Source organism: Delphinus delphis, chromosome 14 (genome assembly GCF_949987515.2).
Source record: "Delphinus delphis chromosome 14, mDelDel1.2, whole genome shotgun sequence".
Classification (NCBI taxonomy): Eukaryota; Metazoa; Chordata; class Mammalia; order Artiodactyla; family Delphinidae; genus Delphinus; species Delphinus delphis.
In genome coordinates, this window is record NC_082696.1 from 19,264,985 (window position 1) to 19,289,676 (window position 24,692).

Genomic DNA, 24,692 nt, shown 5'->3' on the forward strand with positions numbered 1-24,692 from the left:
TGTAACGGCTTTTAAGATATAACTAATATATGTTTTAATTCTTTTTTGGATAGTCTCAGGACAAAACATCAGGAGGTATTAATCCAGAACCTTGTCCAATCTGTGCTCGGCAACTGGGAAAACAGGTGAAATTATAATAAATATTACATGCATTTGTAAAATACTTTACAGTCTTCACAGGCTTTTACATACAACTCGCCCCACCCTCAAACTTTGCATGCAAGGCAAATAGTACCTCTGTCTGAAAGGTAGGGCCAAAGGTTAACTGACAGGCTTAGTGCCAAATATGTTTGAGCAATGTTTTCCCTTAAGTGATAGGTGAAAACATATTTCTAGAATAGCCCCATCTTTTTCATTAAAGGTGAATAATTTTAAGTATTATTTCCAGTCACTTGAGTCTGTCAGTTTACCATGGTTATTTGGTACTTGTACAGAAATATAATACGGCATACACAGATTTACTTAAGTTATGACAAAGGTATAGTAACGTAGTTCTTACTTAACATTATTACTGTCTAATAGTACCAGGATTTAAAGCGCAAATAACAGCAATCCTGAGGAAATTCATATGTGATTTTTAGAAGACTATTATATCAATTAAGTATATTTCTTTGTGAATATTAGTATACAAATGTCTATAAACTTAATGGAACTGTATTAGTTTTCCTCAAAGAGATTCTTATTTTTACTTTATGAAATGTGATTTATGATACTGTAAGTTCCTACTTTGTATGATAAATAAATATATGTAATATCGGTATATTCACTGCTTTTCAAATTTTGAAAGATAAGTCTATTACTATTAAATGAGTAAAAGTGTCCTTGGCACTTTTTTCTATGGAGCTGAGAGTAGAAGCCTAAATATATGAGTTCCATATTCTGACCAGCAATAATCAGAAAGAACATATCTTTTAGTTTCCACAATTCATGGAGAAGATAAGATTTTAAAGGATATTTTATTGATAATAAATCTTAAAAGGACAGATTGGTAATGGAGGAGAAGAATAGTAATTACAGATACTGGCAATTTCTGTTAAAAATCAGTGATAAAAACATTTTGATAAAAATTACTATAAAAATGGAAAGGATCATGGTGTAAGTAGTTTCTTCTTTGCTTTTAGTTTTGATGAGATTCATGCAGCTAGATTGTCTCAGAAATTTTATTATCTTTAACATTTCCATCTCATTTTCTATATAATAAATGCTTTAACATGTGAAAATGTAAATCTGCTTATTACTAAGTTGTGTAGAATATATTGAATATGACATTATGTCCAAATTAATGTTGTAGTCAGTCTATTCTGTGAGAGTGCTAAAGAGTAATTTGCATTTTTCCTAAATGCTGAAATGAGAACACGAGCATCTTACAAAATAATGATGACTGACTACTATCCTCCTGTTAGGGTGAACAGAACTAAAGACTATGAAAGCTTAGTCTAGTTGGACTAAAAAATAGTTAGTTTAAAAGTATAACTTAGCTTTTATGACTTAAAAAGGATATTTATATCATGAAATAGTTAGGAAATGAAATTATGACTCTCTTCTCCTTTTAATATGTTTATAGATTGGAAGGCATCTTTGATAGCATCTCACTGAGGCATATTCTATGTGTTTTCTTTTTTAGTGGGCAGTACTGACCTGTGGGCACTGTTTCTGTAATGAATGCATTTCAATTATTATCGAACAGTACAGCGTGGGGTCTCACAGGAGCTCCATTAAGTGTGCCATCTGCCGCCAGACCACATCTCATAAAGAAATCTCGTATGTCTTCACGTCAGAGAAAGCCAGCCAGGAAGAGGACATCCCTGTGAAGGTAAAGTCAGTTAAGAACATGTAGACACATAGTCAGAGCAAGATAATAGGAATCAGTATCTGGCCGTGAGAGCATCAAAATCAGAACAAGCCTGGCCCAGTGACTATGGAGCAACCACTGTTGTCTGTCTGTAGATACACTGCCTGAAAGCCTCAGCTTTACCATCTACTCGTTCCTCGTGGGAGGAACACAAGAAAGCTTTTTCAGACATAGTTAGTTAGTAATAGTTATGCCCATCATGGCAAAAAAAGTAACATCTTAGAATTCCAGTCCCTTACTATTTTTGCAGTGTTTCTGTCCATTACAAATTGATAGAGCTCTGGTTAAGTTCAAGGTTTCTTTTTCTTCATTCTTCCATTCAGCCCCGGGTATCAGGAAAAAAAGATGTGCCCCACCAAACTGAAGGATAAAATAAATTGATTATTGAAGTTAGTGAAGACTGTCACAAGGAGGAGGTAGTGCACTTTTAGACGGCGTGGGTTGGTATTTCAGAGTATAGCCAAAGCTTTGCTTTATTTTCCTAATTTTTTTCCCATGCTTCCTTCAGAACTTTAAGAAATAAGACTATAGTTTAAAATCCAAATAGGATCTGTAACTGGACTTTCTGCCTAAGGGGTATTTATTTAATGAGAAGCCTTTACTAGACTTTTTTGTTCTTTGTTTTACTTAAGCATGCTTTTTTTTTTTTCTCTCTAACCAAACTTAGACAATGGACAACTCAATGTATGAGTATAGTAGGGAATATAGGCCAGAAGGAGTGGTTGGGAGAATGGGGCAGCTGGCTCATAAGCAAGAGGTAGTAGAATATTTTTCATTCATTTCTTCTCCTTCTGGGTCCCTGATGCTCTCTGCTCACTTATTTTTCAGGGTTGTATTTTGTGAGTAGAATTAACCACAAGTTGAAGCTGCCAGGAGTTAGGCAGTTGTTAGGATGCCCTCTCCCGAGAACACTGGAGTTCCATTAAAGAATATCTAATTGCTATTTATTCCCACTGTCATTTGAGTAAAACCTGAAAATATCAGTCACATTGCTCTCAAGTGTGTTGAGGTAAACAGAATCCCAAAGTTGGGATGAACTTTCATTCATTCATTCTTCCCGTACATGTTTACTGGACACATACTGTATGCCAGGCAGTGTGCTGGGCCTCACAGATGCAACACACACTCATGAATAAAACAGGTATGATTGCTGCCCGCATGGATTTTACATTTTGGCAGTCGGGGGAAGGAGTTTGAGTTGAGGCAGAAAGCACAGACATTAAGCAAATAATTGACGTGATAAGCACTACAAAAGAAAATCAAACCTGGCTTCTCTGAGGGAATGGCAGTTAAGTAGATGTCTAAAGGATGAATGGATCAGCCAGGCTGAGAGAGGGTAAAAGTGATCTTGTTGGGAGGAGGCTGCAAGAGAGAAAAAACAAACAACCAAAAATCCCAGTATGTGAATAGGTCTGAGACAAGAAGAAACTCAAATGGAACTGAGTAGCTGCAGTGTAGAAAACACAAAGGAGAATGGAATGAAATGAGTCGAATCCAAAGAGGGACCAGATACTGAAGAGCCATCTGAGCATCTGAGAATTTTCTTTTCATGTAAAGAAAGCTATTAACATGTTATATGTTATAAGCAGAGGAGTATCATGATCAGACTTGGATTTTTAAAAGATTCCTCTTGCTACAGTATGGAAATTAGATTAGCAGGAATAGAAAAGACTAGAGTAGAAAAAAATTTGGAGAGACCAATTTAGGAGGCTACAACAGTAGTGATGGTGGCTTTGATTAGGTTGGTGGCAGTGGAGAAGCAAAGAAGTACATATATTCAGGAGATGTTTGGAGTAGAGTTGATGAATGAGATACAGTATCGGAGGGGTTGATGATGAAGAGGGAGATTTTGTAGGTGACCCCTGGTTTCTGATGTGAAAAATCAAGTGGCTAAAAGTACAGTTAACTATATAAGGTACTTGGAAGAAGGGTACATTTAGATATACTATATTTGAAGTGCCGAAGACATCCACGTAGAACTTTCCAGCAAAGTGTTAATATGTGGAGCTGGAGAGAGAAAATTCAGAGACATTGGCATAAGTGATCTTTGAAGCCATGAAAGTGTATGAGCTGGCCTAAGGAAAGAAACATAAAATTTAGCTTCAGATCAGGTCCTGCAGCACTCCATAGCTTTTAAAAAAAATGGAATAAAGGGAGAGGAGCTGAAAAATGAGACCAAGAAAGAGCAACTAGAGGCATAGGCAGTCCTGGTGAACATGCTGCCAACAGAGGCAATGGAAACTCGGCTTCAAGGAGGAGGCGGTTATCAGCTGTTTCCCTTGATGCTGAAGGTGGCTCAGCTACAAGATGGACTAATTTGGCTACTGAAGGTCATTGGAAAGGAGCCCTTTCAGTGGAAATGTATTAGCAAAAAGCAGATCGGGAGGGAATGAGAAGTGAACAGGAAATGAATAGGTCAAGAGAGAAAAATGCCCAACTACTTCATAAATTTAGCTGTGAAATAGAAAAGTGAGTGTTGTAACCAGAAGGGGATATGAAGTGCAGAAAGGCTTTGTGTTTTTTTGTTTTATTCTGTTTAATATAAAAGATTCTTGAGCATGTTTAATCTTCAATAAAGAAGAGTAGATTGAAGATATAGGAGAGAAAAGGGATAATGCATAATACAAGATTCTTGAAAAGACAGGAAGAGTGTTGATATGTAGAGAGAAAGTAGAGATCTCATTGAAATTGAATAACTAACAAGTGTAGGTTGGGCTATTGCGCAACCAAGCTATAAGGGTAGGGGTCCTTATCAGAGAATAGGAGATCTTTAATTATTATTATTATTGAAATATAGTTGATTTACGATGTTTTGTTGGTTTCAGGAGTACAGCACAGTTAATCAGTTATACATATACATATATCCACTTTTTTTTTTTTTTAGATTCTTTTCCCATATAGGTCATTACAGAGAATTGAGTAGAGTTCCCTGTGCTATAGATTAGGTCCTTATTAGTTATCTATTTTATATATAGTAGTGTGTATATGTCAGTCCCAATCTCCCAATTTATCCCTCCCCTCCCTTCCCACCCCCGGTAACCATAAGTTTGTTTGCTACATTCGTGATTCTGTTTCTGTTTTGTAAATAAGTTCATTTGTACCGTTTTTTAGATTCCACATATAAGCGATATCATATGATATTTGTATTAGTTCTTTCCAGAGGGACAGGTTTTCAGTACTCCAGATGTGACTGTAGAAGTGGGTGACTCAAGTGAGGTGGAGGAGAAAAGGTGGTAGAAGCTGAACCAATGAGATCTGAATGTTGAATAGGTGGTCCAAGTGCACGGTATATAATGTCCAGAGTTAGTATACTTTAACCTATTCACCACACAAAGAACTGCTTTCCTTTTCAGTCCCCCCTCCCCTTTTCCTCCTACTCTTATAGTTTCTTTCTCCTTTTCCTTCCCATAAAGAGTCTTTTTTTAGCCTTTTCTTCTTCCCTTTTATCTTTTCCTCTGGCCTCAGGCATCCCAAGGGCCACAGATAGCATTCACGGCCTAAGCAGGACTGCTGACCCTTAGGTGAAAGCATTCATCACAGTATGGGGAACGAGCATAAGAAAGAACTGCTGTGTCAGGCTTCATGCAGTAAGGTTTAGGAAGTGATTGCTCTGGCTACCAGTAAACAGCACAGCCTCTGTGAAACTGAGTCATTGAGCCCATCAAACCCAAACACCTGTTCCTCTTATGGCAGCTTTCCTAGACACCCAGGAGAGAGATCAGGACAGTTACATTTGCTGTCCCGTTGGAACAGCGATATCTGTCAAATACTGTTTATTATGTTCTGACTTCTTCCTGTCTTTCATGGGTATTGATAAACACATGAATTAATCGAAGGATCTTGTAAAAAAATTAAAAGAACACAGAATTCACTAAAGTTAATTTCTCTTTTTGATGCATAAATATTTACATTTCCTTTTCATTAAATACATGACTGAATATTGTACTTACTATGCAAGCAAGTTTTATCACTTTTCCACATTCTCACATTGCTTCTTGCTACATTAACTTTTGTTTTCTGTCACCATTTCTGTCTGCCACTTCTGCCTTCTGCTGCCTGTCACATTTCTGCCACCTTCTCCTTAAAGCATGTGCTTATCGTTTTCTCAGACTCTCACTGTACTCTGACCATCTGAAACTACCCCACTAAATGGTCACATCATCTGTCTTGGAGTTGAGGGATATAAAGATGACTCTATATGAATAATGAAGGCATTATTTTGAAATTTTATAAATATTAGTTCATACTATTCCTAAACTTAGGGGTTCTTTTTTATTGTTGGTTATCCAATCCCTGATTTTTATTAAACACTCCTGAGAATTAATTTTTCATTTCATTAAAGTTTTTATCTGAAATGTTTATTTTACTCTAAGCATTCATGTCAAGGCTCTCGGACATAGCAAACAGTGTAATATCATACATGGTGCTTAATCATATAGCTGATCTCAGACAAAAGATATTTGGAGAACATAAAAATAGAATTAAATAATATAAGACATTTTTTTCTACTGGTATTTCACAATGTAAGGAATCCTATTGACTGACCATATAAATAAAATGAGTAAAATGTTCATTAGTGAATTAGTGGATGCATTTAAGTTAAAGACTCTAGCTACCCTAACAGCAGTGTGACAGTATTCCTGAATGACCCTTGGAACCTACTGGGCATTTCACAAAGTAAACAAAATTCCCCCTGCAAGTTCTGACAGCTGCCAGGCATTTTAGAGGGTAAAGTAGGCCTCCTGGCAGAACATATGCCCCACGTGGCCTGTTCCCCGTGTCCTCAGTTTGGCTAGGTTTCATACAAAGCATTTTTGTCAGTGGAAACCGTGACCCCATAATGGACACGATTCTTATGTCATAAGTTTCTGTCCAGGAGAAAATACATGGATATAGCCATAGCAAAGCCTTCCCACCTGTCCCACACACACCACAGTGCTTCATCTTCTCACACTTTTGAGTGTCTAATAATCAAGTGGTCTGCTTTTTAAAATAAAGAATTTTTTCAGGCTCCATTCCCATAAATTTTAACTCGTTAGATCTCGGATCTGGTCCAGGAAACTACATTTTTAACAAGCAAATCTATTGCTAGTAGAGATGTTTTATACAGCCTTTTTGTAGAGGAAAAAAAATACTGTATTTCTACATTAAAACTCTCAGAGAAACCTAGTAATACCATGGGTCATATTCTACTATGTGTAGAATCCTGTTGTTTCCTTTCTGTTTTTCTCTTTTCTTTTTCTTTTTTTTTTTTCTTTTTGACCTTTTGTTCAGTTGATTCAAAGGTGACTTGTGAAGTCTGTCTTGTACTTTCTAAATACAATTAAAATATCTGGGTGGAATAAAACTATAAAATTATGACTGAGTTTAAAATTGACATAAAATAATTTGGTAAATATGCTTATCTAAATATTTTCATATGAGATATGTGATATTATCTTATAATACTAACTGGTAAATTAATATTATGTATAATATAATATTAATGTATAGTGTAATATTAATACATGAATATTAACTGGTAAATTTATAACACAGTTAAGTGTTTTTGTTAGAAAATGTCATGAATAAATATAATTGCAAAAAACCATTTCTATTCACCAGCCAAGTTAGCTCTTGAACTGTTAGTGAGTCTCATGTTGAAGTTAGCAATAGCTTGCAATAAATTGAACATACAGTAAAGACTTCTAAGATATAAACTATAAGTTATTTTTATGAACACTTTTACTGTGTGGAGTATAAACTCCATTAAAATGTGGAAAAGACATTATTCATGAGGTGAGGACTTTTGTTTCATTCGCTACTGTATCCCTAGTATCTAGAACAATGCCTGGCATGTAAGAGGTACTCAGTGGATGGATGGATGGCTGGCTGGCTGGATGGATGGCTGGCTGGCTGGATGGATGGATGGACAAGTAAACCACTGATTAGTATTTACATATAATCCCCAAAAACCTTTGGCTCCAAATAAAATTTTTAACTTTTTTGCAGTTGCTAACTTTATCCCTTTGAAATAATCATTAAAGTATTTTAAAGAACAGGATAATTTTTTTGTGGCTAAGTGCACTTGTAAAATTTCCCACATAGGCTGCCTGGATGGAGTTTCCATTGAACTTTATTCAAGTAACATGTGAAGAACCTAACCCAGGCATATGCTTGAAAAGTATTCCTACTTTTTGAGATCAATCATACAAGCTGTGTAACTGCACTAAATTGTATCTGTCACTATCAACATGGATTTTTAGCGTGGTGAACAGGTGCAGACAGAAATAAAACAATGCTAACTGATCTTACTCAGCAGGAACTACTATGGACAGCACAGGCAAATTGAAAGAGTTAGCTCTGCTTCAAAAGGAAAAGTCCAAAATAAAAGTAATGAAAGTCAGAAAGTACTAAGACAGGAAATGACTTCTTCTATACTAAACAATAGGAAACAGATTAAGTTACAAATCAGCAAGGAAACCTAAAGAAAAATCTATGATCTATCATACAACTGATTAGAGATCATAGTTCTTTTGTGGGGGGGAGGCGGAGCTAAATTGTGTAAATTTGTCTTTTTTAAAGTGATGTTCTTCAGTTAAATGAATCTTCAAAAAAATCTCTAATCTCAGGATCTTTGATTCTTGTAGTAGGTTTAAAAGATTGCAAAAAGCCAATACAAGTAATAACTGGAAGATTTAAATGTTATCCCTGCTCTGTTTCAGATGTGATTGTCCCATTTCTGACAAGGCTGGAACTTCTTATCCGGGGCAGCTAGCACAGGTTAGGCATCCATTTGACCCTAGAGCAGTGAGAGGTACTGCAGGTACAATAGCATGCAGCACTAGGGTAATGGCATAATTCAGAACACCAGTTCACTTGTGATAAACACAGTCCCAATTGTATCACTAATGTAGTAAGCTTAAAAGGTCCCAGAATTACAAGCCTCCCACCCATTCCCCTAAAACCCTTATTCATCTGTAAGAAATCAGGGTAAACAAAAAGTGTAATATTATTTTTCAGTAGAAGTAATTTGCACAAAAGCATAAACATAAATTCAGAATAAAACAAACGGCATACGGTGAAAAGTAATGTTCTCCATTCTTCCTTCTTTGCCTATTTCTATTGCCAGTTTCTATTTTTAGTTATGACTTTCAGTAATATACATAAATTTTGTTTCTTGAAGTACTAGCTGTAGACAGTATCTGCTAATAGTCCTCACGTCAAAATAGGAGGAAATTTGTGCATCTCTTCTTCCTTCATTCTTTCTTTTCCCTTCCACATTCTGATTTTTGTTATAGTATCATTTTTATATTATAATGTTTATACTGTTATGTTTTGTTATCTAATTGTAGTTGTGACTTCCATATCTAAAAACAAATCAGTAAATGGTGTGTACAATATTGTAATATAAATACTTTTCATTAGAGAACCAAGCAGAGTGATTGAAGTCATGCAGAAAGGAATGTAATCCTAATCCTCTCATTTAAACTTCGCTTTTCAAGGAAGAATCTTCTGAGTACCCCAGTGTAGTAGAAGTTCTCATTTTTTTAGCTAGCTTCCTTCATTTCTGTGTCAGCCTTATCTGGCACCATTATTCATGTAATTCTCATTCTACAATTCTTTTTTCGCTGTGATCTACTGCATCAAGAAATTTTAACATGATAAGCATGTGAACAGAAAATCAGAGTTTTTACACTTCTGAAAATGACTTCATTCTGCCTTCACTTTAGAGTCATAAGTGACTGGCAACCCCCATACTGTAAGACATTATTTGACATGTTTTATGTATATTAGTGTGTATGTATGGATTATGTATGGAATATACATAATATATAAACATATATACTAATATATCATATATTAATATATTATAAAGATACATTAAAGATAATATATAAATATATATTATCTATAAAATCCCTAAAGATTTAGTCTGCCTATTGACATAAAGTAGCCTATAAACATGAATATTCTCTCTGATGTTTGACGAAAAATAAGACTCAGTACATTCATCGTCTCCATTGTGTTGACTTTTTTCTGATGTTCTTCAGAACACAGTGGCCACTTTAGCCCTTAATTCTGCCATTGGAGCTGAGCATGACCATGAGAATCCATATATATTACAAAGGAAAAGGAGTGGGAGAGCAATGTGGACAGATTAGACAAACAGAGAAAATAAAAGGGGCCAAAGGAAGAAGGACTAGACTGGTGAAGAAGCAATATAATGGGTAACAAACCGTTGGTTCACAGTCATGGATTGCCAAGCCCTGCTTCAGAGTTCCCAGTTTTCAACAATAACTTTCCAGTCATAGAGAGCACTATTTTTCTTTTATTTATATACATCAAGTAGAAGTAGTGCTTTGCTGCTACAGTTGGGAGGTGTCCTAACTGTTCTCCTTCCTTTCCTTCCTTCCCTAAATAAGGAGTCTCAACAGATGGAAAATAGATGTGAAGGGAATAGGGTGAAGCCAGCTACAGTATGTCTTCTATGCTATACTCATGGATTTTTCCTATTGTTCCCTCCTCTTTCCCCAATAACAAGACTTCAGAGAAAAAAGCAGTACCTCACTCTAAGATGCATTGGTAAAATATTTAGACCTATTTTGGAGGAGAGGGGTTGATCAGAGTCTAAATCAAATACTACTTGATTGCTTCATTAGAATTCTTCATCTCCTGAGTATACAATAGAAACAAAACTGAATTTTCCATCCTTTTAACACATTTAACAGCTTTTAACTCAAAGTTTATGTTCTCAGATTTTAACAAGAGCCTGGAAATGTGTAGCTGCTTATTCCAGTCAAGTTTAACTCTATGATAAAAATAAGTTAGTTGCACCTATTTAGCGCAGATAAGAGGCTACGAGACATTTCTGATTTCTAGTTATGCTATTAGACAACCTCTAGGCCAGATTTCATGAGAAATTCTTTGTTGGCCTTTATTGCTAATGGATCTCTACTGATTTTTCATTGCCTTGACTGCCTGAATGGTCTGGAGCTTTTAACTTTGTACTTAATTTTCCAGAAAGGGAAAGACCTATATGTGTAGCTTTGAGATCTAGTTTGGTTTTGTTCATTAAATTACAAGCAAGGGAGCAAAGATCTTCATAAAGAACATTTTGTAAGATTCTTTTGTTGTAAAGAAGGAAAATTCCATCCTTTTCCTTCAGTGTTAAGTGTTATAATGCTCTTGGCTACTTACCTCATGAGAGGAAGATCAGGAGAGGCACAAACTTGATCTGAGTGGTAGCACTTTATATGTCTCCTTTCATAGTTCCCTAGTTGGCCTTAGAGAGAACTAGTGCCTCAGAGAGAACAGCCACAAAGATACAGTCAGGGGTGGGCAGAGGACAGATGATGGGTCTTCATTCCAAAGCTGGGCCTTGGTCTTTGATGTTTCAGAAACATGAAGAAAAACCAAGCATTAATCATAGAGTAGGGTTCGTAGATATACATGTGGAAAAACTGAAGAGACTACCAAGAAAGGATAGAAATGAGGAAAGGGACAGGAACTTCAGAAGAGGGCAGAGCTGCTTATAATTAAATCCAACTCTGTCAGCCTAATATATTATGAAATGATCTAGCAGTTTTGGGGGATTTCTCTTCCATGCACCCCCCCTCCCTAATTCCAGCCTACCTTTGCATCTGTGTGTTTGCTGATAGAGCTAAAACATAAACTGGGTTGGATTAAGGCTGCCAGTGTACCTGTCTTGAGAATATTCATACTCTGTTAACACCTTGCACAGGGATGGATTGATATCTCTGTTTTCCTCATCCATATCTCTTTTGCTTTTTCTGTGATCCTCTCCTATATAGATATAACCCATCTCCTTCCTGTTTTAATCTTTTTAACAAAGTGAATATTTCTTTTCTGTAGCAGTGACCACATTGAGTAGTCGTCTCAGAAACTGACAGATCTGAGCCAAAGTTCATTTATGTATTTGAGATAGAAAGAAACATTAAAAGGAACAGTAGAATGTGCATAATGCTTATTAAGATGGTATAATAAAGCATTCACTTAAGTCGCTTCCAGGCCAGCCCAGCAGTATAAAACCATCCTTTGCTTTTCTCCATATTCCGTAACATGCACTAGACTGTGTGTATTTGAGAATAAGGGAGTATCTTTTCATCATTGTATATTCAGTGCCTAGTGTAGTTCTTGTCATTTATGTGCACAGAAAGTTTTTGTTGAATGATTTGAATAATCCAACGTGAACTCACCTGAAATGCTAGAGGGTTTGATCCCTTTGATCCCTTTTATTACTCTGCTCTTAGACCAACCGTGGTCTTTTCAGTATTATTTGGGGACTTCTGCTTTTCACTTGGAAGTGTAAAAACACAAGCAGAAGAGAGAAAAAAAGTTAAGAATAAAGGCCTAATGTGGTAGGTATCTCTGATTCTAAAGATTGGAAATAAAAGTCCACAGGGTTTGCTGACTTTATTAACCTCTCCTATCACTGCTGGTAGGTAGGGAAAAAATGAGTGTTGATAGACCAGAATGAGACAACACCACCCTCCAACTGCTAGCTTCTTTTTAGACCAGTTCCAGTGATTTCATTACACAGTACTAATCCAAAAACCACCTCAGGTCTGCTTTGTGTTAGATTAAATCTGCTCGTCTTTCAAGACTGTTCTTGTCTGAGTCTCTCTAGCTTTTATAATTTTATAATCTCAATTATAAAAGAGACTAATTGCAAGATTAATGTTCCAGTGATTTCATTACACAGTACTAATCCAAAAACCACCTCAGGTCTGCTTTGTGTTAGATTAAATCTGCTCGTCTTTCAAGCCTGCTCTTGTCTGAGTCTCTCTAGCTTTTGTAATTTTATAATCTCAATTATAAAAGAGATTAATTGCAAGATTTGATTTGCCTGTTGTTAATCATTCTGAATGACCAAAAAAATATGTTGAGAGTTTTAAATTGTATTCTAACCCGCTTTTATTTTATTTTGTTTATTCATTGTTTTACTCAGGTGTGTTTGGGATTGAGAAGCCTAAACATATTAAAAATTTTTACATTAAGTAAACTGGTTGAGTATATACTATTTACAAAGGACCATGCTAGGCTCTAGGTGATATAAAAGTAAATGCCATTTGGTCCTTGTTTTCAAACAAATATCAATTGATAAATGACAGGAATATACTGTACTCTGAGATATGATATAATATCATATGAAATCATACTGGATAGAATCATGGCAGGGCAATTAATTGAGGAAAAAGCTATTCTTCTCTAAATAAAATCTCTCATCTTTCCCTTATGAAAGACAAATTTAAATGTCAAACAAACACAGAAAAGTCTAATAAAGTAGTAAAGTCAAAGAATACTTAGTTTTGGGCTTCCCTGCTGGCGCGGTGGTTGAGAATCTGCCTGCCAATGCAGGGGACACGGGTTCGAGCCCTGGTCCGGGAAGATCCCACATGATACAGAGCAACGAAGAGTAGCCCCCGGCTCGCTGCAACTATAGAAAGCCAGCGCACAGCAATGAAGACCCAAAGCAGCCAAAAATAAATGAATAAATAAATTAATTAATTAAAAAACAAAAAGAATACTTAGTTTTTAAATCCATATATCATTCATCAAGCATTTGTGAGTTACCAAAGCTAATATAATATAGCACTTTTGCTTACATTACTGCATTTAATACAATTAAATGTGAGCTACATATAGAAAGTTAGGAAAATATTTACAACATAAATTTAACATGTACAGTATATGAGAGGTCCTACAAACCAGTTTTTCTTTAACTTTTGACCAACAGTTCCACATTATATGCCTTTCCAACAAAAATATGTACACAGGTACCCAAGGGTATAAGTATAAGCATAGTCACTGAAGTATTGTTTGTAAGAACAAAAAAGAATGAAATCAACCTAAATATATATTAATAAACAAATATTTAATAAATTGTTGTATCCTAAATATTGTGCAGCCATTGAGGTGAGGTATATATAAAGGTCCTACATGGTTAAGATTGCCAAGATACAATGTTAAATGTAAAGGCCATGTTATAAAACACATTTAAAAATATTTGTGGGGTGTGTGTGCATTTTTATAGAGGCTTCTAAAATGCACAAGAAGGTCTAACAGAATAAATGCCAAATTCTTAGTGGTGTTTAGAGAGAGTAAGGCATAAAATAATAGACTTAAATTTTTTAATCCTAAACTTCTATTAACTTAATTGTCCAATGAACATACATTGCTTTTTTGTAGTTTTTAATAAGTTATCCAAGGACTTTCCTGGCAGTCCAGTGGTTAAGACTCCTTGCTTCCACTGCAGTGGGCACGGGTTGGATGAGTTGGATCCCTGGTCAGGGAACTAAGATCCCACATGCCATGTGGGCGGCCAAAAAAGAAGTTATCCAAAAAGTGTTTGTGCTGTATGTAGCAAATAGGACAGAAACCAGATCCTTATTTAACTTCTATTCCGTTTTTCTCCTACATTGTACTGCCTTTCATTTTAGAAAGATCAGTAATGCTTTTTAGATTGGTAATCCTTCACTGTCTAGGGCATTAACTTTTCATTGAGCAACATGTTATGAATTTTTATTAAAATAGACTCACAAAGGCAGTGTATTTTCAACACAGCATCTTGTAACTTGAAGCAACATTTGTAATGATAATTTATGATAATTTAAATGTCTTCAAGTAGTCTAAAATGTGAAATTTTGGGGAGAAACTGCTTTAACACATTGGTCTAACATAAGGATTATGCATTTTGGCTTTGTTTTCAAAAATTGTGTAAGGCATGCTTGCTCAAACCAAGGAACACAGATATATATGAGCCACCCTCTTCTTTCTTCAGTTTTCTCATTCTCAATAGCCACTTTCTGTCCATCTGGAAGAAAAGGGTATTAAGGCCATCTCACTCCCCATGTAGCTTTCTGCCAAGCAGAGCTTTGGATTTCCAGACTTCCTTATTGTTCTTCTTTCATAGTAGGAAGTAACTGGACTGGGACCAAATGATTCAGAATTGTAGCATTTGGAAGGGATCACTGAGAGCTACCATTGAATTGGCCAAATTTTGATAAAAGAGAATATTCTAGTCTTTTCCTTCATAGAGTTAGTACTCCGGTTTGGAATGTTGCTTATAAAAGACTATTCTGTTTTCTTTTGAAATTCTTGTAAGAAGCAGCTTAATTGGTAGAAGCATTCATAGTTATCCTGGTATTTCACTTGAAGATATCTTTGAAAATGAGACCTTGCAAGGAACATGGAAGTTTCTGTCTAAACTACTAAATGATCACATTATGCTAATTTCCTGTTTTCTCTTATTTGAGATAATTTTGCTCTTATTTAAGATAATTTTTAGATTGAAGTAGGTCCCTTATACTTTTTAACCTTGCAAGTATAATTGAAAGTCTGCATATCCAGAGAAATAAATGTAGATCCAGGATTTTAATAGGAGAATTTTTTAATTTCTCCCATAATTCTTTGTTGGTAACTTTAAAATTAGTAAAGCCTTCTTCCTTGTTTTGTTTATATTTCTACCTTTTGTTTATATTTCTACCTTTCTACCTTTGTTTATATTTCTACCTTTCTACCTTTCTACCTTTTGTTTATATTTCTACCTCTTTGTGTAAAAGTAGTAAGGGGGTGTGATTTGAGGAGAAGAGTAGTATGGGAATATTTTTACTTCTTTTTGGTTAGATCTGCCCCCCTTGTAGGATAATCTCTGTCATTGTTGTGCTCATATTTAATGTCTCTGAAAGATAGTAAGTTATTGGGTATCTACTGTTTGCCAACTATTGGGCCAAGCGCTTTGTATTCGTTTTCTCATTTAACCATCACAGCAACCTTTGGAAATAGATGTAATTATCATCCCTGCTTGACAGATAAGAAAACTAAGGCTTAGGAAAGTTGGAATCTATATAGCTAAGGAGTTGCAGTACTGGCAGTTGAATTTTGATTTATCTCACTCAAAATCTCATGCCCTTGATCTCCCTGTCGTACCATCTCCCAGAGCATTCCAGGAGGAAGACTTTCTCAATGAAGGCTACAAAAGCACTTGCCTTATTTCTTCATTTTCTTATTTCTTCACTTTTTCTCATTTTCATACCCTTATCCTGGAAATGGTCATGGAAAAATACAAAAAGCACTCTTTCATTGTTTATCTAGCTTTGTATAAATCTGCTTCCGTCCAAGTGGACGTCATTTGTACCTCTGTCATTGTAGTGCCCTTGTAAGAAAGGATTCTTTGTAGGTTAGATTCTTTACTATTTGCTTACTTTGGAGTTTTGATTCATTATATTCTGAACATTTTCAGTGCCATAATATCTGAAATGAAGAGTGTTTTTAATATAAATTCTGCTTATCTAAAGTAACAAAATTTTGTAACTACAAAACCCAGCCACTTAACTAAAAAATCTTATCTTAGGGTCCTATCACTGTATGACTTTCTGGTGTGCGTTTTTATATTTGATTCTCTCAGGGTGTAAATCCGTATCTTGTACAGTTTGAGGCTAAAGAAAATTTCCAGCAGATACAAAATGAAAAAGGATGAACACATGCGTTCCTATCATATAGTTTTGATAATAAGTGTTTTATGTTAGTTTTCCATTCCACTGTTAACTGGATTTTATTTGGTAATAATGTGTTTTCTTCTTTGTGTTCAAAGGGCAGCCATTCTACAAAAGTGGAAGCTGTAGTCAGAACTCTGATGAGAATCCAGCTGAGAGATCCAGGGGCTAAAGCACTTGTTTTCTCAACGGTACAATCAACATTTTCATCCTCATTGTTAACTCGGAGTGGCTTTCTGTTTCAAATCAGTTTTTATCTGAGAAATAATTGTTAATGTTTGCCAAAATGTAATTGAGATTTAGAATTACTGATAGATTTCTCCATGTTAGATTTTTTTTCTGTGTCCATTGGATAGAATTATTTTTAGAGAAATTTGATGATGCTTCACAAGGCAATTCCTATAGCTACATTTCATGTTTTTATATTAATCTTACTTAGGGATTTTCTTATATTATTTTTAAATTGGAATCTCTAACCTTGGAAGTCATTTCATGGATGAACTTGGTTAAGGCAAAGAAAATTAAAATAACCTATTGAATAAAAGGTATTGAGTAAAGCTTCTAGTTTTCATTTTTGGGAGATAACTAACCACATCCATTAAGCACTCTGTAATTTGTTTTCTGTTGTTTATGTTTATCATAATTCATTTACTGAAGACGCTCATTTTTTTTACCCTATCTTTAACCAGCATTTGATACAAAAAAATCTTTCAGGATAGAACAAAATATATTAATGGTATTATACTTGAAGATTTTGTTTTTGTTTACTTAATTCTGAGGTATAAAGGATATTTTGGTTTAGTCACTTTTCAAATTTTTGTTATATGAAAGCTGTTTGTAAATATTTATTTTCCTATTATTTTATGTGTTCTTAGTGGCAAGATGTATTAGACATTATTTCAAAAGCTCTCACTGATAACAACATGGAATTTGCACAGATCAGTCGTGTTAAGACATTTCAGGTATGTCAAAAGACTTTACTTATGTTTTTTTGGAGTGGATTCAGTTGCAAATTGAAACTGCTCTTAACTAGCTTACTTGCATTTATTGTCTTGTGTCATATAAACCACAAAAACATGGTTTGAGTTCTTGATTAACTATAAAATTAACATTTAAAGGCAAAGTAAAGAAATTGCATTTATTTTCCATCTATTCAGTTATACCCATAGCAAACCATATTTAAAGATCTTCTGATTTGAGGTCTGTTTCTTTAATATAGGAAGAGATGGCCTATGACGCACCTTTTGAATGGACAGAGGCCTCATTGCCCCTGGGATTAAGCTCTAAAGTCACTGCATTAGGCAAACTGCGTATGGTTAAACTATGCTTACATCACACTCAGCACAATGACAGGTGCACACCTAAGTGACAAACACCAAAAAAACCACCAAGAGTAAATTTAGTAGATTCATGTCTCTTACCTCACACTCATTCTTGCATTCTTTCTCTCACTTTTTTTCCTCTAAGCTCATATAGTTTAATTTGCATACATCACATACATGTATCTTGTGATTCCATTATATATCATAAAGAACAAGAGAGGTTATGTGACCCTCTTTTTCATAAAGTCAAGCAATAAGTTTCTGTTTTCTAAAATTGCTAATTTTACATTTAATTTTCTTAGTCACTACATTTCACAATGACCTGGGGTACCGTTAGGCATTTTAACATGAGCTACCTATAATATACTGCTCTTATTTTTAACTATCCAGCTAAAATTTAAACGTACCTTTCTTTTTTAGGAGAACCTTTCAGCATTTAAACATGATCCCCAAATCAATATTTTGCTGCTGCCCCTGCACACAGGTTCTAATGGATTAACTATCATCGAAGCAACTCATGTTCTCTTGGTGGAGCCCATATTGAACCCTGCCCATGAGCTTCAGGCCATAGGAAGGGTGCACCGGATTGGACAAACAAAGTAAGGGCTAAAGTTAACATCAGTAATATTTGCTCCAGTTTCTAAGATACAGATCAGCATTTAAACTCTTCATTTATGTTCATCATAACCTATTCATTTTTAGTTACTTCCTTATGTATTAAATTTTCAAGTGTTATTAGATGACCAGAAGACATTTTGAGATTTGCAACCCTCCCTCCTCCAAGCAGCAAACCCCCAAATTCTCCCAGATTTTTGTCTCCTCCTTTAGAAACTACCCTGATCATTTCATCAAAACAGCTTCTTAAAATACTTAAGACAACTACTAAGTTGAAGGCATGTATCATAACTTTGAGAAGAAATGACTTTTGATTGGCTAAAGTAGCCTGTATTTAAAAGAAGGTATATTTCGTACATGAGTGAAAACAAACAGCTCTTTTATAAATTCTTCCCCTTAGGAAAATACAGCCTTCCAGGTCCACTCTAAGAGACGATTCGTTTAGTTTAAGGCGCAAAGTAATCCTAATAGTAGATACTATGTAGTATGTACTACTTTTATTCAAATGTCAGAATGGACAATTATCCTTTATAAGGTCTGTCAAATGTATTACCTCCTGGATGTTAGATGCTTTGAATTTTTTTTAAAATGCATCCATACTAAGCACTCATGAAATCAATATTGATTGAATACTTACCATATGTCAGGTGTTATGCTAGATCCTGAAGATGCAGATTGCATAAGACATCATTTGTTTCCCCAAGGAGATCACTATGTGGTACAGGAAACATGATTTAACATATTATAGTAGAGTGTGAGAAATAGAAGTACTGTGGTAGCAAAAGAAGGGAGTGATCTCTTGTGCCCTAGAGAGTCAGGAAAGGCTTCATTAGATTGACTCTTAAAGGAATAATTATTCCAAAGTTGGGCTAGAAAAGCGTGCTCACACAGCCAGAGTTGCCTGTGCAGAAACACAGAGGAAATAAATAACATGATATTTCTAGGGACCCTAAGAAGTGAAATTGCTGGAGTATAAAGTATGTGGAGAGGAGTGGCAGGAGACGAGGTCTTGTATGCCGTCCTCAGAAACGTGGCCTGCTTTGTAAGCAGTGGCTGGGAGAGCAAATGATGACTTTTAACCTCAAGCAAGAAAGAGACGTGTTCATCAGGCAAAATATGGCAAAATAATATAATTGTAATAAATGCAAGCTTGTTCTAAATTACTACCAAGTAGCATTTGAAACGTACTTCTGTCTTATTGGGTTATTGCTTTTTGTTTGGTTTGGTTTTTGGCGGTGGGGTGGGGGGAGCAGGGCATTGGTTTTTTTGCTTTTTGCTTTTGTGTTATATCTTAAACATTGAGTTCTTATCATTATCTTCTAAAGCATACAGTGGACTCATCCCAGATATAACGCCACAAGTCTAAAAAGGCCACTCAACACTGTTTTACAATCCTACTATGCTTCCCTAGTAAATAGATTTTTCTGCTTTCTGAGGAGACTCTCTTAAGTCTCCTGTATCTTCCTCCTCCCCTTTGAGGATGATCTTGCCTCATTCAGAGAAAACAGATACAGTCAGATTAGAAGTGCCTCATCTTTCCATCACCAGCTTGAACAGTCTACCTGCATCAATACCACATAGTTCATTCAGTAAGATTTTATTGAGCTCCTCCTGTGTGCCAAGCACTGTTCTAAGTACTTGAGATGCCCTCACAGGGCTTAAACTCTAGTTGTAGGGGGTTGGTAGAGAGACAAATGGTAAACAATAAACATAATAAGTGAAATATATACTATGCTAGGAGCAAGGAAAAGAGGATTAAGAGTGCAGGCGGCTGGGCAGGAAGGCATGAAGGTTCTTATGGAGAAGGTAACAGCCGAACACAGAAATGTGAAATGAGATAAAAAAGAAAGTCATGCAGATACCTGCCATCTCTGCCTCCGCTTTCTGCCTAAAAGTCCGTCCTCCACACAGCAGCCAAAAGGACTTCTGAAGTATAACCAAGAATAATTCAAATCATGCATTAAACCCACTGGTGGCAAGAATCCAAATTTTTGCCATGCCCTACGAGACCCTATGTGATTGGACCTCCCTGCCCTTGGTTTACAATATGCTTTGGCCATGCTAGCCTTCTTTCTGCCCCTCAGACATTTTAAGCTTGTGCCAAGCACGTTCTCTTCCCAGGACTTTGCATTTATTTGCTGCTGCTTCTACCTGGAAACCCCTTCCACTCCTCCTTTTCTTACTAGCTGTCTCATCCCCATCAGTCATGCTTCAAGTCAAGTTTCACCCTCCTCATGTCATTGTCTGCACCTGAAAATATCTTATTTTGTGTGTCTCCCCTCAATAGATACTTGTTCACTCAGATTAAATCATTTGTTGTATTCACTGTTGACCATTGCCCCCGCCAGCACCTGGTTTAGTCCCTGCCACGGTAGATACCAACTGACTGACGAATATAACATATAATGTATGAAGTTTGTTTGTTCTAATTTGTTTTAAGGTGTTTTTAAACTTATAATTGTTATGTACCTTCTAGACCCACTATTGTACACAGATTCTTAATTAAAGCAACAATAGAAGAAAGAATGCAAGCAATGCTGAAAACCGCCGAGAGGAGGTACGTAACAGTTTACTTCAAGTGGACAGGAGAAGTTTTCCTGTTCATAAAAGGTTGTATAGGTGTGTAGAACTTCTTCACCTAGATGACCACTTAGTCAACCAAAAGATAGAAGTGCAAATGCTTTTTAAAAGCATGGTATGGCATTTTACCTCTCCAAAATTTCCCAGTTAGTACTTTGGGCATTCTATATTTGACTTAGTTTATTAATAGGGATTGTAATATATAAAAATATTTAAACTGTCCTACTATTAAAGAAACTTCAGTTCAGAGCTAGTATACTTTAAATCACCCATGTGTATTGGGGCGGGGGGTGGAGGGAGGAACTATCGTACATTTCTTTGCCACCGGATTACTTTTTAAATGAAATCTATCTTTATGTCCAACCTAAAAGCTTTAGTCTGATAGCTGTAACATGAAATTTAGAGTGCTGCTTGATACATCACACTGGTTAGTCACATGCAAGTAGAAAGGTCTGGACTTAAAACTAGGCCGGTAATTGTGGCATTAATTTCAAAGGCAGAACAGAAGCAGAGAGACCAGAACAGCCTTAATTTTGAAAACTTAAGTTTGGAATCATAAAACTTCCTAACATTTATTTCCTAATTAATTTTCTTTAAAGTCATTTTGAAACGTAAACTAATACCTAACTGAATCCTTGTGAGATAGGTATGATTGGAAGATACACTCAGAAGAGATGATTGCCTTAGAAGGGATTGTTTCCACAGAGGTACTTTGCATAGCAAAGAAGCCATTGGAAACCAGAAATTCTCTTTCATTGGGGGTCTGGGAAAGAAAGGCTACCACAAGAGCTTTTTGCCTCAAACATGAAGGCTTTTTGTTAGTGGTGTTTCCATATGTCACAGAATTCAGTGCTTATATATAAGCTGCCTCAATAAAACAGCAATTAAAAGAGCTTTTGAATTTTTCTTGAAACAAATTAACTTCAGATACTAAGAAGGTAAGTTGTAAGGTGAGAGCTTTAGTACTAGCTGGCCGGGGTTTTGTTTCTTTGTTTTATTAATTGTGCAGAGAAAGACATTTTATGACCAAGTTTGAAAATGGTATATAGAAATCTTCACTAATTTTAAGAAGTTGTAATAATGATCCCATTGCCTACTTTCTTCCAGGAGTTTCCTATAACTCAATTACAAAAACTTAGAACAAATATGTTCTTATATAAGAATACAATATTATGTACTATTATGTCTTATATTATTATTATAAAGACAAATAGAATAATTTATTCCTTGGGGTTTCTTTCTGATTCTGCTCACTTGCAAAATCCTGCAGTCACACAAGTCCATCAGCGAAACATTCCGAGGCCTCTGTCTTGACCGTGGCTGATCTGGCAGACCTATTTACCAAAGAAACTGAAGACCTTGAATGAAGTACACTTGATTCAGTCCACAGACTTTAATGTGTTTTAAATTTTTCATAGTTTAAAGAATAAAGTTATAAGTTAAACAATCCAGTAGATGTCAGTAAACAGTGTTCTTAGTTGAATGAATTTATTTCTTTTTCAGTTGTACAGTGTCCTAGTAGTTATTGAGTCATTTCCAATATACTGTTTCCACAATAGCTATAAAGATTTTTAATTCTACACTCCCAATAAAATATTTGTTTTTGTTCCAAAGAGTACCTCTATCTGAGGGAATTAAGAGAGGTAATGTGTACTTTTCTTTTGGTAAGATCAGTCTTAAAAAGAGTTAGAATAACAGAGGAAGTCAACTAGTCTCGTTGTACATGACCTGGTATACTCTACCAACTAGATCTCATCTTTGAAAGAGCCTTCAGTATCTTTAGCACATGATTCACCAATATCTTATTAGTGATATTGTTAAAAGATGGTGAACTATGTTAGCTCCTAATTCTTTGAGTAAATGTAGACTGTAACTCCATAAATAGTAACTTTAGAGTAATGCAACTCCTAACAATAAGTTAATATTAGACAATTATTTCTTTTCTCTGTATCTTGCCACTAAAAATCAAAACACTGCACACTTTAAGTATTTCTATTCTATGTTAAGTATTATCAGTGTAAGCAGTTAACTTTAGCCTTTCTAAGTGTATTAATGTTTACTTTCCTTAAAATTATCTAAACTGCTTTCTCTACTTTTAATTTGTCTGATTGAGTTTTTACGTGTTTTAAGATTGATGTATCTGTAAATATTGCAATGTTTATCATTTCAATTCTTATCATTATAATATGGCAGAGGTTTTTTTTATCGTTATTATACTAATGTCCTGGGTTCTTTTCCTTTCCCATGTTCTCGTGTAACTAGACTTTTAATCATTAATATCTAAATTTATGATAGGATTTGTTATTTCATTCCACTAGTACTTTCCTCAAGGACTAGTATTTGATCTTTGGAGCAAGAGAATGTCATATTCACATAAGCAAATAATTGCAAGTGATAATAACCTAGTGTTTCTTCTTCTGTGAAGAATTAATGGACTTTGAAATTGCTAAATAAGGAGTAGCTTGTTGTATCCTAGCCGTTTGATGTAATACAGATGTTCTTGGTTTGTTTTCTTTGAGCCTTCAGAGTTTTAAATGACCCTCAGGACTCATTAGCTCCTACTTAGTTGCCCAGAAAACTGTAATAGAAATATACCCTGGATCACATTTGTCCGAGAGGCTTTGGTGCTTAGTTAAGGTGCATTTTCTTATTCTGGTTTATAGGGTGACATAATTCAACTGAAGAAAACACACACACATTTTTGGTGCTTATTTTCTTCAGTTGAAGGAAGATATGCATTGATTCTTTTATATGAAATATTAAACAGAACTATTATTTTTGTAGCTCTTTACGTGTTATAAAGAGCTTTCCTATACATTCACGTGCTTAATTTGCCCAACAGTCCTGTGAAGTTGATATAATTAATATCATTCCTGTTTGAAAGGTAGAGAACTGAGATTCAGAAATATTGAGAAATGTGCCTATGACACACAGCAAGTAAACAGTGGAGCCAAGGTCCCCTGACTGCAAATCTCATGTTCTTTCTCTAAATCATATACCTTGTTGAGATTCAGAAGGCCCATGGTTATAATTTAATGATGAACATATTTCAGTATTTCTTTTTGTTTGTTTCCTAGTATTCCTTTCTGCGCTACAGTTTTAGGGAAAACAATTTGATATGCTTTAATTTTGTAAAAAAAAAAGAAATATAAATATATAAATATACCTATCTGTATTAGAGAAAACCTGCTCTTATTTATTTCTGTAAAATATTATCAATTAAATAAATATTTTAGTGTAAATTGAAATTTGGGGATTTATTTAATTTCTGATCCATAGAACATACTGCGTGGTTTTGGGGATTTTGTTTTGTTTTGTTGTTTTGTTTTTGTTTTTTTTTGAGGGGGGTTGTTTTTTGTTTGTTTTGGTCTCTCCACAAAAGGTGTCAAAATTGTTTATACCACAGAATCCTATATTTTATAGACATTTATTATTTCTTCAAAACTGTTGTGACACTTCTCCCAAATGATTGTTCAGAACAAATTCAGATCTCGTCCCCACATCTTGGCTGCAAGCAAAGGACTTCTTTGTTTCCTCCTTCCATCATTTTATATTCTCTGAAATATCACTATACTTATAAATAGTTGTTCTTAAATGGGTGCTTTATTAATGAACCAGTGAGAAAAAAAAAATGAGGTAGTTGGAGTCCTTAGCTGAAATGCCTTTGGATCTGGGGCCGCATCTCTGTTTAAAGAATTGAAGTGAGCTTACTAGGACTGAAAAGACTTATTTATAGACGATGTGAAATGCATATACCTAATTCCTTAGTCTTTTGCTTCAAACCCAGCTAGCTTTACTATGTCTATTGCAGCTTCAACTTTTCTC

General features: G+C 35.2%; 1 protein-coding gene across 3 annotated transcripts in view; it reads left to right on the forward strand.

The window, feature by feature from the left end:
• Nucleotides 1-24,469, forward strand: part of SHPRH (SNF2 histone linker PHD RING helicase) — an 82,860-nt gene extending 58,391 nt beyond the window's left edge. For 2 of the 3 annotated variants that reach the window (XM_060029832.1, XM_060029833.1), the window contains exons 24-30: nucleotides 54-125; nucleotides 1,625-1,813; nucleotides 16,449-16,541; nucleotides 17,226-17,312; nucleotides 18,093-18,271; nucleotides 20,764-20,844; nucleotides 22,138-24,469. In XM_060029832.1, the coding sequence (XP_059885815.1) occupies nucleotides 54-125; nucleotides 1,625-1,813; nucleotides 16,449-16,541; nucleotides 17,226-17,312; nucleotides 18,093-18,271; nucleotides 20,764-20,844; nucleotides 22,138-22,234 (798 nt within the window). In that variant the 3' untranslated portion in view covers nucleotides 22,235-24,469. Of the gene's footprint in view, nucleotides 1-53; nucleotides 126-1,624; nucleotides 1,814-16,448; nucleotides 16,542-17,225; nucleotides 17,313-18,092; nucleotides 18,272-20,763; nucleotides 20,845-22,137 lie in introns of those variants that run through there. The other variant, XR_009521902.1, reaches the window with a different exon arrangement.
• The last annotated feature ends 223 nt before the right edge of the window (nucleotides 24,470-24,692 follow it).